Below are 14,108 nucleotides of genomic sequence, written 5' to 3'. Positions count from 1 at the left end.
TGTAATTAGCAGAGGTCCCTCAGCAGTCTCAAAGCTCATCATCTTAAAAAAAAAACAACAACAAACAAGGAAAAGAAAACCACAAAACCCTGAGCTACCAATCAGGTATGCCAGGTAAGTCAGTATTTCCTAGTCTATTACTGACTACCTTTAATAGCTGTTCATCAGCTACAGAGCTGCTTGGACAACAGAACCAAACATGGTTATTCATGCTTATTAAATCTGTGCTTTGTATCTATCAGCAAGAGGCTACCTCTTTTGCCAAACCAAAATTACAAGCACAGGTTGTCCTTGGATCACTCCAACTTTCAAAATAAATATTATCTACAACTCAAACATTGTGAAGGTACTGAAAACAACTGTCACTGACAGATAAGCATTCTGTCTTTTCCTCTTTTCATCAATTGTGTTTTCTATCTGTAAATATTAGGTTCCATACATATGTAATGGTCAAAACCAATATGGAAACACAAATAAAAGTAGATAGGATGGAGAAAAACAGTTCATCAAAACAGCACACCCCAAATTCTACATAACAGTTCCAAAGATTTGACTTACCTAGTTCTTTTTAAGGTTTTTTGCTGATCAAACCTTCTTTGCAACAGGCAGTTACCTCTCATCTTTTCAAGATAATATTATTTAAAACATATTGAGCATTAGGGATAGGTGAATATCAGTTTGAACTCACTTGTATCTAAGCAGAAATCCTCTGACTGACTTTTCTCAAAGATATGGGGAACACAGTTTGCAACCCCCAAGTTTGGAACTGACTAAGGGACTACACAGAACAAATCAACGAAGATGTTTGGTATAAGTGAGGCTGCTGCACCAAGAGACTCCAGCAGCAAGAAACAATTTCTGTGTCCCTTTACCCTGCCACAAGAGGTGGCTTTTCCCCATCCCCTGACCCAGGGAGATGGGTGCCCTGGACCGCCTTCTCTTGACAGTGATGAATTACTCCATTCATCAGGTCACACAGTATTCAAAAGTCAATGCAGGCTTTGAAAAATGCTGCCCCTCTGTCGACACACTGTGTTTGCAAGGACTAAGTGTTCGTCCCAGCTGCGCCCCCTGCAAAGGGCATAAACACAAGACGTGCACTATATTGCAAATTTGCGTGAGCTATTAAGTGCAAACTTTAAGGAAATCTGAACACTAACTTCAGTCACATTCAGATTGGTAAAGCTAGGAGGGCATTTTCACAGACAATGGTCTAGAAGAGTTACATTAGTTCCCAGGGCTTTTGCAAAGCATTTTTCTCTCGTTACCTTGGTAACTGCTACCTTGGCACCCCTGTTGATAAGCTGCACCACATTCTCCACTTGGCCTTTGTAGGCGGCTACAAGCAGGCGTTCTGAAAGCACGGCGACCACATCCTGCTGGCTCATGAATTAGGAGAGAAAGGTTTTCAGGTTTCTTCAGTCCGAAAACAAAGGCTTGGGATCAGTTCAAGCAGCATGCAGGCAGGCGAGGAAGGATTCCAGCTCCCTGGACAGTGATGCTATTGCTATGCCATCCATTGGACCTATGGATCAGAGAACAACAGAGCTGTCAAACAGCTTTCAGAAACAGAGCACTACAGCAGCTCCTCCCTGAGCGTTCACCTTCGCGTTGTTTTGGGGAGGGATCATGAAAACTCCTCAGAACCTCCTGAGGACACTGCACTTCTGTTGCAAAGCGGAGGGATACAGACAGTAGCACATTTTCACTGTGCCCTCATTCCCCTTGGTTAGGAAAAAAATTCTAAAACTTTCTGAGAGCTTAACTCTGTTTCAGCCTAACTTCTACTTGTGTGGTCCCCTTTCATCCTCTCTTCCCCTGCCAGGTTTCCCACTCTTTAATTAGCCAAGGAGGGGATAACTACTGTTGGCCAAAGGAACAAGAATAGGTTATAGTTACTGGCTGCTGATATAAATATACAAACCTCTGCCCTGGAAGGATTGAGTGCAGTCAGCAATTAAAGGCAGCTGACTGTTCCCTCACGAGCATAAAATGCTTCACAGCCTCCCCTGAACTATCCCAAGGACACCGCTGGGAGAGATCACAACCTGCTATTGGGATACACTCATCTTTGCTGTCACTGAGAAATTGTGTTCTCCCCACCAAGCTGACATCACGCCCCACTGACTCCAGAAACAATTCAGATTTAGCACTCTTCATGCAAACTGTGAGTATGTTTGTCTGCCCTGGTTCCACTGACCCATCCAATGAGCCATCAGAGCAGAAAAGAGTTTTCTGATATAATTACAGAAAATGAATCCACTGATCACTTTGAGCTGTGGAATCCAGAACCTGCCCAGTTTGGGAAGATTTCAGTTTTATCTGCCCTTTTCTCTCTTCAGTATTTAATTGTTTCAGCACAGGAAAAACATCTTCAAAATATCCAGTGTATTTACAAATCATTTGTCCTCCCTTCTTGAAATATCACTGCACTGAGCTCTAACAGCCACCAGTAGTAAACACTCTGCATAGTGGAAGAGTAATAGGTACAGGGTCCAGATGATCTTGGAGATCAATACTGGACTACAATGTCTTTCACCCTTATGCCATCCTTTAAATCCATCTCAGAACAGCAGCAACTAAAGCTGTAGGTTAATTTGTAGTAGTAGACGGTAACAGAATTTAATTTGCACTCCGAAGGTAAGTTATATTAATAAATCCTGGAACGCTTTATAAGCTTTAATTCTTTTAATACCCTTCAAGGTGAACAATATGCAGAATATTACATGAATTTTAGAAAAAGGCCCTTGAAAGCATAGAGAAGTTACTGCTTTCTCTGAGATCAATAGAAAGTTATGTCAAAGCCAGTAAAAATTCCAGGTAACTGATTCTTGATTTCTAAGGATAAGCATTAGGCAATACACTTTCCAGGTAAATTATTCAAATTAGCTTTTCCTCATGTCTCTTTTCCTTTCTAAGTGCAAACATGTTTGGAGCAACATAGAAATAGCTGCACATTTATTCAGAGAAACCAGACAAGGAGTTTCTGGGCCTCAAAGTCAGCACAACATAGGACAACAGAGGAGTAGTGCTGTACCCTGTGCCACTGGACTGCTTCCACCCACACCTTCAGTGTGATGGACACAGTTTGTACCCTGGTAACATGGAAAATAGGGAAGAAAAACCCCTCATGTTCTCCACTAGCACATCATACCCTGCTCCTCTGGCAGAGAGCTGTACACATTATAGTACAAACCATTTAAAAAGCGCCAAGAAACACAGATGGCCTACGCTTAGTAATTTGATCTGTGACAAACAATGCAAGTTTCAATCTTACCTCCTCAAGTATTTGATTTCCAGTGACTTGTGCTTCTGAAGCAAGCAGAACACCCATCCTCCCTCCATACCCCCCACTACCCACCCATGATTCCAGCTCCCTGCTCCAAGCACATCCCTGACTTTCCCATCACATCTCAAAGTGAGGCTTCCATAACCCAGGAGCACACCCCAGAGCTCCCCTCCGTGACCAGTACATGGTTCAGGGCACACCTTAGAACTGAGCTTTTCAGGCAGAGGGTGGTGTGCTTCTGTGCCAGCCCCTGCCTGCGCAGTGGTAGCTTCCAGGTGAACTGTGCCATCACTTGTTTGTCCCCAGCCTTACCCCTAAGCTGCCTGCCAACACTTTGGCTGGAGGCATGTCCTGACATATTAAAACATCTCTGGTCAGAACCTGCTTGGTTTTCTTACCTTTTAAATTAAAAAAAAAAAAAAAAACAACAAAAAAAACCCATGAAAACAATGCAGTGACATCATTGTCACCAACAGAATTGCATATTCACTACAAAAATCTCAGTTTCAATGGAGACATTTTCCTGCCACACTGACATTTCTGAGCAAGTTTGCAGAAGCCATAGATGCTCCTATAGATCACATCCTAGCCACCCCACTACAAAGACACTAATATCTCAGCAACATAGGGCTGCAAAAGTCTGGATAACCCATGCAAGGTAAATGCTAGAAATCATACTCCCTAATTTAATTGTTCTCCCTCTCTCTTACTGCAGCACACTGAGATCATGGGCCTCCTCCTGCCTTGCCCTGCCATGCTGGAGGGATGGTCTGTGACCGTGGCACTGCTATCATGGAGTTTGCTATCTTATCTTTTCCACTGCTTGGATTGTACCTAAAAGCACAGCAAGGAACCCATTCAGCTATCGGTCTTTTAGGAGTATCTCCCACTTTGCCCAGGTCTCCAGAGGGTGTTGGTCCATTCCCAGAGGGCAGCCACAGCACAAGCCTGGCTCCTGCTCAAACAACAGGTCACATTCCCTACCACATCTGCTTTACATCTCCTCAACTGGGATAATCTGCAATTCAGAAAAACACGTCCAATTAGAATAGGAAGCCCAGACAACTGAAAGACTAACTTTCCTTTTCTCCTGACCTGGTAGAAAAAGGTGATGGGTGAAGAGTGGAAGTGGGAACAGACTTCTCATTCCCTTCCCCAGGGACCCATCCCCAGCACAGTGGCTACACTGGCAGTGGCATCGCTGCCCCCGGCTTTAACTCTCTACGTGCCTCAGACACACAGAGCATCTTTCTTTGACCACGTCTGCAACCCCAGCAGCAGGAGGAAGGTACCAGATGCCCAAGGACTGCAATTAAAAGCTTGACTGCTCCTTTCACACCCAGATGGTGCAAAATGAACCCGACAACATGATTACAGGCACTGCATCGCATCCCTGCTGCCAGCACCTGCTGCCCAGAATTAAATCCCTCATTATCGCCCCCAAGATCCAGAAGCTCAAGGGAGGCACAGAGCATGAGAATATTCAAGCCTTACGCCTTCAAAACAACAACAACAACAACAACAACAACAACTATTTTGCTTTAACATATTTTTAAATTAAAAATAGCCATCTCAGTGCTTCTTTGTTTAAGATCAGATTACTTACCTGGGGTGGGCTGGGAAAGCAAGACCTACTTCCGAAGCCTCTCCAAGGAAACTGGCCAGATGTGATGCCCACAGGTTCAGTTGCTTTGTTGTGGGTCGATTCCTTCTGAGGATAACGTGCTCACCCCATCAGTGGAGCGTGGAGAAGGACAGGCTGACTGTGGATTAGTGCTCCCAATCGGCAGCTGTGAGGCACGGTCCCCAGGCACTGAGGTCCAGCTGCATCCCCACGGATTATGCTCCCAGCTCACTGAGCCACACTGCCCTGTGGATGCTTAGGAGTTGTCTGTCTGGGGTGGCACAGCACCGTGTGGGTGGGCAGCTGGCTGCTCGGTGGCAGGGTTGTACAACTCTGTCCTCTCTCCCATGCAACTGGCAGAGCTGGCAAAAAACACTCTCTGCACCTTTCCCCTCCCCAGCTCCCTCCCCTCCAAACTGCTGCCAGGCTGCTCCACTGGCCCTAGCGCCTACACGTCAGTAACAAAAAAAGCACAGGAAAGAGGATTTTCAAATCCAAAGCCAAAGGACAGTCCAGGAAACATCAAACATCACAGATACTGAAAGGCTAGCCAATAGACTCTCCTAAATTCATGTGAAGGGTTAAAACCAGCAGCTTCCTTGCTGAGGGAAGAGAAAAAAGCCAAAACTATGAAAGATTTAGGAGCTATGAGCTAATCAATTTCAAGAAGTTCCCTGTGCTAAATGGAAAAGATGAAATGCCAGAGCACAGGTCATTCTCAATGCAATCACTAAGTTAAATTAGTATTTGAATAAAAGCATGCTTACATAGCTAACAAAAAGTTTCCATGTGTGCTGAGGTAAAAGATAAAAGGGGAAAAAGAGAAGAAGGTACCGCAGTTTTTCTGCAAGGGATCCCAAATTCTCTTTTTTAGTTTATCACCAGAAATTATGCTGAATAGAATCACAGAATCATAGAAGAACAGAATTTCCTGAGTTGGAAGGGATCCACAAAGATCACCGAGTCCAACTCCTGGCCCCACACAAGATGGCCCCAAAAATCCCAAAGTATGCCTGAGAGCATTGTCCAAATGCTTCTTGAACTCTGTCAGGCTTGGGGCTGTGGCCACTTCCCTGGGGAGTCTGTAGTCCATGAAAAAACCTCAGCACTTCGTAACTTTATTTTATTCAACATGGAATAAATTGAATGAATGGAATAAATGGAATAATGGAATAAAATCAGTCTAAATTATTTTGGAATATCCCAATATTAAGATATGCAGCCAGACATTTTTTAATGGGAGAGTAGATAAAAGCTACTAATTTATAATAATAGTCTTTCTAAGAAAATGTCCTACATCTAAATGCTGCTCATTTCTTTTTTGCTTGACTCTCACAGTAAAACGGGTTTCTTTTTTTATTAGTACATAACAGTATAAAATCTATAAAATGCTCTTTTTCTCATCCAGCCTTTTTGCAAAGCAGTTTGTCATACATAAAATACGACGTAAACACTAAGACTGTACTCACTTTAGAATAACAGCATTATTCAGCAGAGTGGATTACTGCATTAGAAAGAGTGGGTTTCCTGGAACTCATTTATCACTTACTGCAAGATGCTGATATATCTGCCATTTCTCTCTGCTGACTTTAAAAGGGTTTGTCCAAGACATGCAGCAAACCCTTCTCTTTCAGTGATTTCAGTGATTTTTCTTTAGTTCCATCATGGATCCAGTATAAACTACTCAGGAAAAATATATATTTTGCTAAAGGGAGGACATTGCCTCTCACCCCTTCCTGCCCCAAAAGACAGTTAAAAACCAGTCAAAGGTGTAATTGTGAAAGCCAGCAGCAGCTTTATCTGGAAAACAGTAAAGCCCCCCACCAGGTCAAGAACAATGTGCTTTTGATTCACACTTTTCTTCTCTCCTTTACAACATCATCAATACTATTTTTGGAGTTAGGTTTTATACCAATCAACATTTTGAACTGGACATCTACACAGACTTCTAGGAGATTATATGTTGGTCTCAGGGGCAGGGTGGGGTTTACTGTTCCCATTACATAGTTTATTGTGGCAATTACAGTCATTCAGTTTTCATATGGATAGCTGCATATTCATCACCCTAACTATCAGCGCTGTCTGGGACATCAGAAAACATTTTCTGGGCTTTTTTTTTTTTCTGTTTTTTTTTTTTCCCCACTTGTTGCTATTAATTACTTCAACAATGACTATTTAGCAGCCTCCCAGGGAGTATCTGCCTGACAGTTGCTCATCAGGCTTCCCACCACAACCAGAGCAGACTGACTGATGTCACTGCTCCGCTGCAGGTGGCCGCCTGCAGTGGCTTCCCCAACTGCTTTGTCCAGTCCATCTCCGTTGTCTGGCCTCCACTGCTGGCTGTACTCAATGTAAACCCTCAGCTGCCTGGCAGCTCTCAGGCAGTGCCTTGGTACCATCAAAACCAACCTCCAGAGTTGTACCTGCCAGGCAGAATGCTCTTGGGGAGAGGCACAGACACATGGAGACCAGCAATGAAGATCAGAGGCAGTTTCAAATCCTTGCTTAGACATAACTAATCTTGTATGAAAACAATTGTTTTTCTTACTTACCTCTCTGCCATGTAGCCCTGACCTCCCTTATACAATACACAAGTTATATACTTACCATTTTCCATATAACATGATTTGGGGGTTTATTTGGCTTATCTCATTGAAGTTTCACAGCTTTGTTATTCCCCACTCTTTCCACACCTGCATACACACACATACACACACACATCAAAACCACTCAGTACAAATAAGCTCAACTCCCAGCAAGCCCTGTCAGTTGAGCACTATTTACATGACAAAACAATATCTATTGTTTGATAGGGGACAGTGCCAATGTGCAAACACACATGCATGACATATCTGCTCCCATTTGCATAAAACCAGTTAGGAGATCTTTCCAGCTGACTGCTGTTTAACAGAAGTGCCGGAGCCCAACCTTGGGAACGAAGCAGACACACGGCTGTGTTCATGGGAGAATGGGGGTTTATGTTACCCTCATACACAGTGGGGCTTCTGGATGGGAGAACTGTCCCTCATCGTCACCTTCTGTGCAGGAGCCAATTAAAATGACTGCAGGACCTCACTGTGATCAGAAAGTGCCGTAACCCTTTCCACAACCAACTCCCTCTCCTCCTCTGTTCTTCCCTTTTTTACCCCAAAGTATGTCCTCTGCTGTGAGGGTTCAGATTATCTTTACCATGGACAGTATCTATCAATCAGTTTGGAGACCCTGCTGCTGCCATGTCAGAGGGCTGGGACAGAGGTCTCCTCCTGCTCATCTATGACCTGAACCTGGCTGACAGAGCACAGAAGAAAAGAACACATTTACCAGCTTCAAAATATTTTTTAGCTGGCGAAAGAGCACTGGAGATGTTCTTCCTCTTCAAAAGAAACATGACTTAGGAGCTGCCAGCAGCGATGACACAGCCCCTCCTGTACTCTCACAGCTGATGTCTTGGGAGAGCACTGGGAGATGCAGTGAGGTAGGTGGACCAGTGCCACCCAGTTCAGCACTGAACCGTGGAGACAACGTGATGTTTGGATATTGGCACAATATTCCTCAATACTGCTAGGCTTCTGGCATGAGAGCAAGAGTCTGGCAGGCAGTGTGTCGATTAAAAGCTTAACAAGGCTCAAACTGAAAGTCAGTGGATGAAATCTTAAGGATGGAGTGGCCAGGGTGGGAGAGCGATGTATTCAGACAAGCATGGGTGGAGTGTCCACTGTAACCCCCAGAGAGGTATGTGCCCCTGTTATGGTGCACACCATTACCATCAAGAAATCATGATTTTTTCAGTTGCCTCCCACCACAGGGTACTGCAACAGCAAGAGGAAGCACAAATATCCAGGGATTTGGCACGCCCTGGAAAATGGGCAAGTGCGAGAAACCGAGCACAGCAGAGAAGCAAACCTGAAGGTCACATTTTGTTGCATGGGATCACCCCATCAGTCAGCACAGCTGGGAGAGTAATTCCCATTTCCTAAACCCATCCACTGATCCCCCAGTGCTGCTGTTCAGAAGCTGGCTGTAACTCCCAAGAAAAAAACATTATTGATGAGATAAATTAGCTGCATCTGATTCACACAGGGAACTGCTTTAGGAAAGATCCCAAACCTGCTGAGTCTGCCAGAGGGCTCCCTCTGACCTCTGCAGACTTTGGAAGTGACCTGAAGGAACTGGGGAGCAACTTTAAATCATCTCTGAAGAGATCCTAGTAAGGAGAGAAAGTGTATGTTTAGGGACTTTATGTTTAGGGACCTGAAAGAACTGGGGAGCAACTTTAAATCATCTCTGAGGAGATCCTAGTAAGGAGAGAAAGTGGATGTTTAGGGACTTTATCCTACCCTATCCATGAGTTTTGGCCAAAGACAGCAAAGACTCTCTGATGCAATGCACAAAGCCTCCACACTGCACACCTCCATGGTGCTCAGTGTTTTGGGTTACACAGCAGCAGCTGAAGGGGACAAAGCTTTTCCTCTTGAGACCATGGGTTCAATTCTGCTTTGGTAGCCAGGTCAGGTCAGCAGCCAAAACTGCTGTTTCCTGGCTGTGCAGGATCCTACACGACACCCACAGAAGGTCTCTACTCCAAGTCTTGTGAGAAGATGCTCATAAATGACAAAAGGATTCCAACACATATCAAAGGATACATTTGCCAGCAGTCTCAGCAAATTGGCTGGACTACCATGTGAAGGCATGTAAAGGCCACAGAAACTGGGGCAATGAACAGAGACTGTCAGTGTTGTACCCCAGACAACTACAACACTCTCTTACCCACAAAATAAGCTGGTTTATCAAAATGATACCTGATATTTAACTGCTATATCGACAAACAATGTCACATGGAAGTTCACTCTAAAGGATCCCTGACCACCTTCCTTCTTCCATTTCTTTCACTGCTTTCTTGTCTAGATAAAACACTGGAGTTTTTTTTTTGCCACTCCCCTCTAGATAACTTATTCCAGTTCTCTGCTCATTCATCCCGACATAGCTCTTTTGAGGCTTGGTACTCAAAACTACACAGAATATTTGCAGAGGGGTCTTGATGTAAGCAGCCCTAAAGTGAAACCTGGTTGCAAGGAGAGAAATACTGAGCAGAATATGTGTGCTTAAAGAGGAAATGTCTGCTGCACTGTGAGCCTGGGAGCCAGCAGCATCCTTGAGAAGTGCAGTCAGCATCTTTGAATGGCACCTGGGTGTCCAGAAACCAGAGGCAACCTGAGATACCATCAGGAAGTACAAAACCAAGGAACTTACCATCTGAAAAGGTGAAAGAAGTAAGAAAGGTGGAAAAAGGGGAAGACATCCTGGGAAAATAAGGTTCGACAACTGCCATTAGCTGTTCTAACTGCAAGAACAGGAAACAGTGGTCTGAGATGTGAGAAATCATAACCATCTGGTTCTCCCAGCAGAAAAACAGAAATTAACAGCACCTCTTGGCTGTTGAGGTGAGTTTGTTGTAACACCCTTTACCATCTCTGTGCCATAGAAAGGATGTCCTTTTTATCCAGACTGGAGCTTTATTCTCTGGTTATTTCCCGCACTGCTTGTGGTTTTCCTACACAGGTTGAGCTCCCTGCACAAATTTTCCACAAGATCTTCTAGACAAACTCTTTGACCCTCACTAGGGATATGTCTGGCTGACTTCCAGCTTCATGACAAGACTCATCATTGATGTGAGACTCTGCCTGTTACTTTAGTGGTCTTCCCCTGGGACCACTTCTGTATTACAGAATCCCTGAAACCCCCTATGGCTGAAATCTTCTTACTCCCATAGGCCAGTTAACCCTTCAGGTCATGACAACAACACAGTTAATAATTCCCTCTGATCTCCTCTACAGATCAATTTCTGCATTCCAGAGCCCTGGAGCTGGGCTTTGCCTTATCCTTGCAACTGCATCAGAGAGATCAAATTCACTTCCCAGCACATTCCAAATACTCAGAATTATTTCTGCAGCTTAAACAGTAATTCTCTGCCTTGTAGGAATCAGAGATCCATTCTTACAGTGTAGTACTTGGCACTCAGCAGAGTTTAATCCTCTTGATTTTGGACCTAGTGGAGCTAAATCCCTGTGGACTTCCTCTCCTTTTGAAGTTCCTGCATTTCCTCCCTATTCCACTCTCCCACACTGCTTAGAGGTCCTTTGTGTCCCATCACCTTATTTGTGAATTGAGGTTTAAATGCTGTTTCTATTTTTCATAAGCTGAGGGCACCAAGAAGAACACAACTGAGTGTGACAAGCCCAATGGTCCTGGTTTTAACACTCGTTTCTCTGTAGTTAGACAAGCAGGAGGGGCAGAAGCAGTAAAATCTTGCAGAACCAAAACCCACAAACATCTCAGGCAGCAACAGAGAATGTATCTACCTGGCAACCCTTTTATATTGTATTAAAGGATTGTTACGTCCTGTTTTACAACATGCCGCCATCCCCTCAGGAATAAAGCAATTAATTTCATTAGCAGCATCCCACAACACAAAGTACCTAAATAAGTCAAATGTTTGAGAAAAACAAGTCTGGGGGATAAAAATAACTTTAAAAATAAAACCAAAAAAAAGGTGATTTGCACACATTCTATGGGCTGTATGCATCTCATCAGATTACATTTTTTATTGCTTTACTGTATTGTTCTATTAACTTGAAGATATCTTCATGCTGATGGCATGGCTGATCTTGCTTTCATGTTGGTTTGCAAGGGTGACAGCAGACAGCTGTGCAGGGATTATCTCAATGGAAAAATCTCTGTTGAAACAAGAAGGTGCACTGGTGATAGCATGATAATGAGGGATGCTTTACGAGGGAAAAGACTCTGCTTGGACACTGACAGTTAATAGTTCTCATATTACTCACTCACCTCTTCAATCAGAGGTGTCCATCAGGGAAGCTGAGGACAGTGGGACCAAAGAGCTGGAATAAGCAAGCACCCTAACTTACCATGGGAAAACACTCCGATTGGAAAAGAAATGCAAAAATGAACTGGTGCAGAAAGTAGCAGCAAATCTGAGCAATGACTTATCTTCTGCATGGACTTCAGAAATTACATCACACTCTTTGGTCTAATTTTCTCAGCCCTAGTCAGTGATCCCAAAAGACCAGCTAGTCCTCTAGCATTAAGGGTGCCTTGCTTTCCAGAAACAATGAAGCACTTCCTCGAGTCACTTGTCCTCAAAAATGCAGCTCAACAGAGGTATACAAGACAGCAGAGGAGGCAAGGAACTACACACCCCAAAGAACACAGCAGTGCAATGTAAGTACCATAACCCGATGCCACAGGCTCAGTCCAAGCTCTTCACAATCTCTAGTTACCCAGGAACTGGAATGCATTTTTAAAATGCAAATCCAGGTCATTATTTGTATACATTTTAGACAAAAATTCTGAAAGGTCGCATTTGTTTTCTACTCACTCTTAAGGATCTACGGTTCAGTTTTTTCTGATGAACATTTCATAGCTGTGTCTTGCAAGGCAACCTCTGGAAAAGGACTATGTAGATGCCAGCTTCAGTCTTTTCCAGATGTGATGACAACAGCACGTCTCTGTACACTGCTCCTGGGTGAGGAGAAACACATCATAAGTGAAGCATCACAGCAGACTGAAAAACACAGAAATTTACTACCAGTGTTTTCTGAGTGCTCAGCTGCCTGCATGCACCTGGGCAAACCCAGGGGTTTCCTCCTGAGGTTTATACACCTACTTCCCATTATAAACAAGCTCCAACCACAACTCTCTGGTTTGGTTCCCACTGACCTCTGAAAATAAAATTGTGCAGCCCTCACTTTCCTCATAAGGACGAGGCAAATGCAATAGAGACCTTCATTTCTTCCCAGAAATCATGTGACAAGTCAATAAAATCAGGAAAGGGACAAGTTCACAACAAAGTTCATGAATGATGGAAGTCACTTGGCCTGCATGAACTTTTGAGAGCTGAAAACTGCTAAGGATAAATAATCTCTCTTGATCTCTGAAGCAGAAATCATTGCTGAAATGCCAGTTCAGTGACTTCAATTAGAAAATGCTGTTGGAAGACCTTACCATCCCTCTTTCCTACTAATTAAAATCACCACATAATTTAGCTGCTTTTGCTATCCTTTTTCGTAATACATTTGGATCAGCAGATGTGTTTAAGTACAAAAACCACCTGACAATACATAAAGGCATTGGGAAACTAAGCACTAGTTATGTCTGAGACTTGACCTTTTGGTACTGTTTTGCTGACTGCTGTCAATGACAATGTCACTGTCTTGTGAATACACCTTGCTGTTTCGTTTTAACTGGAAATACCAACTGAAATATAGAGAACCAAATAAATAAACTGTATTTAAACTACAGGTAGACTATCCACAGTCACGTTCAAGATGATGTGCAAAAAGACACAGGTTAAAGTGAGAATCAAGAAATATTACTTGGAGAGACATCTCCAGAGCTCATCCCTTCTTACAGCTTGGATGAACTTATATGCTACTTCTGTTTAGGAGTAAATGGTGTGCTCTGAAAACAGGTTCCTAAAATGTCTCAGAGGTGGTACAAGTTCCATAGGTTATGTGCTGTTACAATATCATGTAGGAACTGGAAAAAAAAGAAAGTTCTTTAAAAACAAACCACAAACAAACCAGAAACATTCATGCAGAAACGCAATTAAGTCTAATTCAAGATAATTTGATTAGCTCTATCAGTCCATTCACCCCTCCCCAGGCTGATCAGGAACACAGCTACTGTGATTTCACTTGGGTATCTTATCTCTTATCTATACTCTTTGAACATTGCATACTAACAGATGTAACTGCACACCAATACAAATAATCTATCTGGCAAATAGTACTTATGTATGAAATTAACATAACATGCTGCTAATTTACACATTACTTGTTAAAGACAACTCACAATCTGAAACTCGGTTCAAAGGAAAGTATCCAAAAGAATCTATTTCAATCTGAAATAGATCCCAGTTCTGCATTTGTGAGGAAAATCAAGCAGCAGCAATCGGACAGAGCAGCAGACAGTGTAGGAGGGATCCAGCAGCAACACCGTGGACAGTTTAAGAGCCCAGGCACACTACCCAACATCTTGGATGAGATCAGAGAACAAAAGCATGGGCAGGATTTCAAGAACATCAGGGACTGCAGACAGATGACAGCTGATGTGAGGCTGAGGAGGAAATGCACATTGTAACCTTTGGTGAGGAAGAGGTCAGGAAAGGCACTGCCC

The 14,108-nt window shown here is 43.4% G+C and overlaps 1 protein-coding gene across 17 annotated transcripts in view; it reads right to left on the bottom strand.

Annotated features, from left to right (window-relative positions):
• The window catches only part of ANKRD6 (ankyrin repeat domain 6), a 98,280-nt gene that overhangs the window by 32,450 nt on the left and 51,722 nt on the right, over window positions 1-14,108 (bottom strand). For 15 of the 17 annotated variants that reach the window (XM_086876529.1, XM_086876533.1, XM_086876530.1 and 12 more), the window contains 2 exons: window positions 12,310-12,452; window positions 1,269-1,525 (listed from right to left, as the gene is read on the bottom strand). In XM_086876529.1, the coding sequence (XP_086732655.1) occupies window positions 1,269-1,388 (120 nt within the window). In that variant the 5' untranslated portion in view covers window positions 1,389-1,525; window positions 12,310-12,452. Of the gene's footprint in view, window positions 1-1,268; window positions 1,526-4,895; window positions 4,958-12,309; window positions 12,453-14,108 lie in introns of those variants that run through there. The other 2 variants (XM_086876539.1, XM_086876532.1) reach the window with 2 other exon arrangements.

This window comes from Cyanistes caeruleus, chromosome 2 (genome assembly GCF_971803275.1).
Source record: "Cyanistes caeruleus chromosome 2, bCyaCae1.hap1.1, whole genome shotgun sequence".
NCBI lineage: Eukaryota > Metazoa > Chordata > Aves > Passeriformes > Paridae > Cyanistes > Cyanistes caeruleus.
Note: the sequence above shows the minus strand (reverse complement) of the source record. Positions and strands in the feature narration are given on the sequence as shown.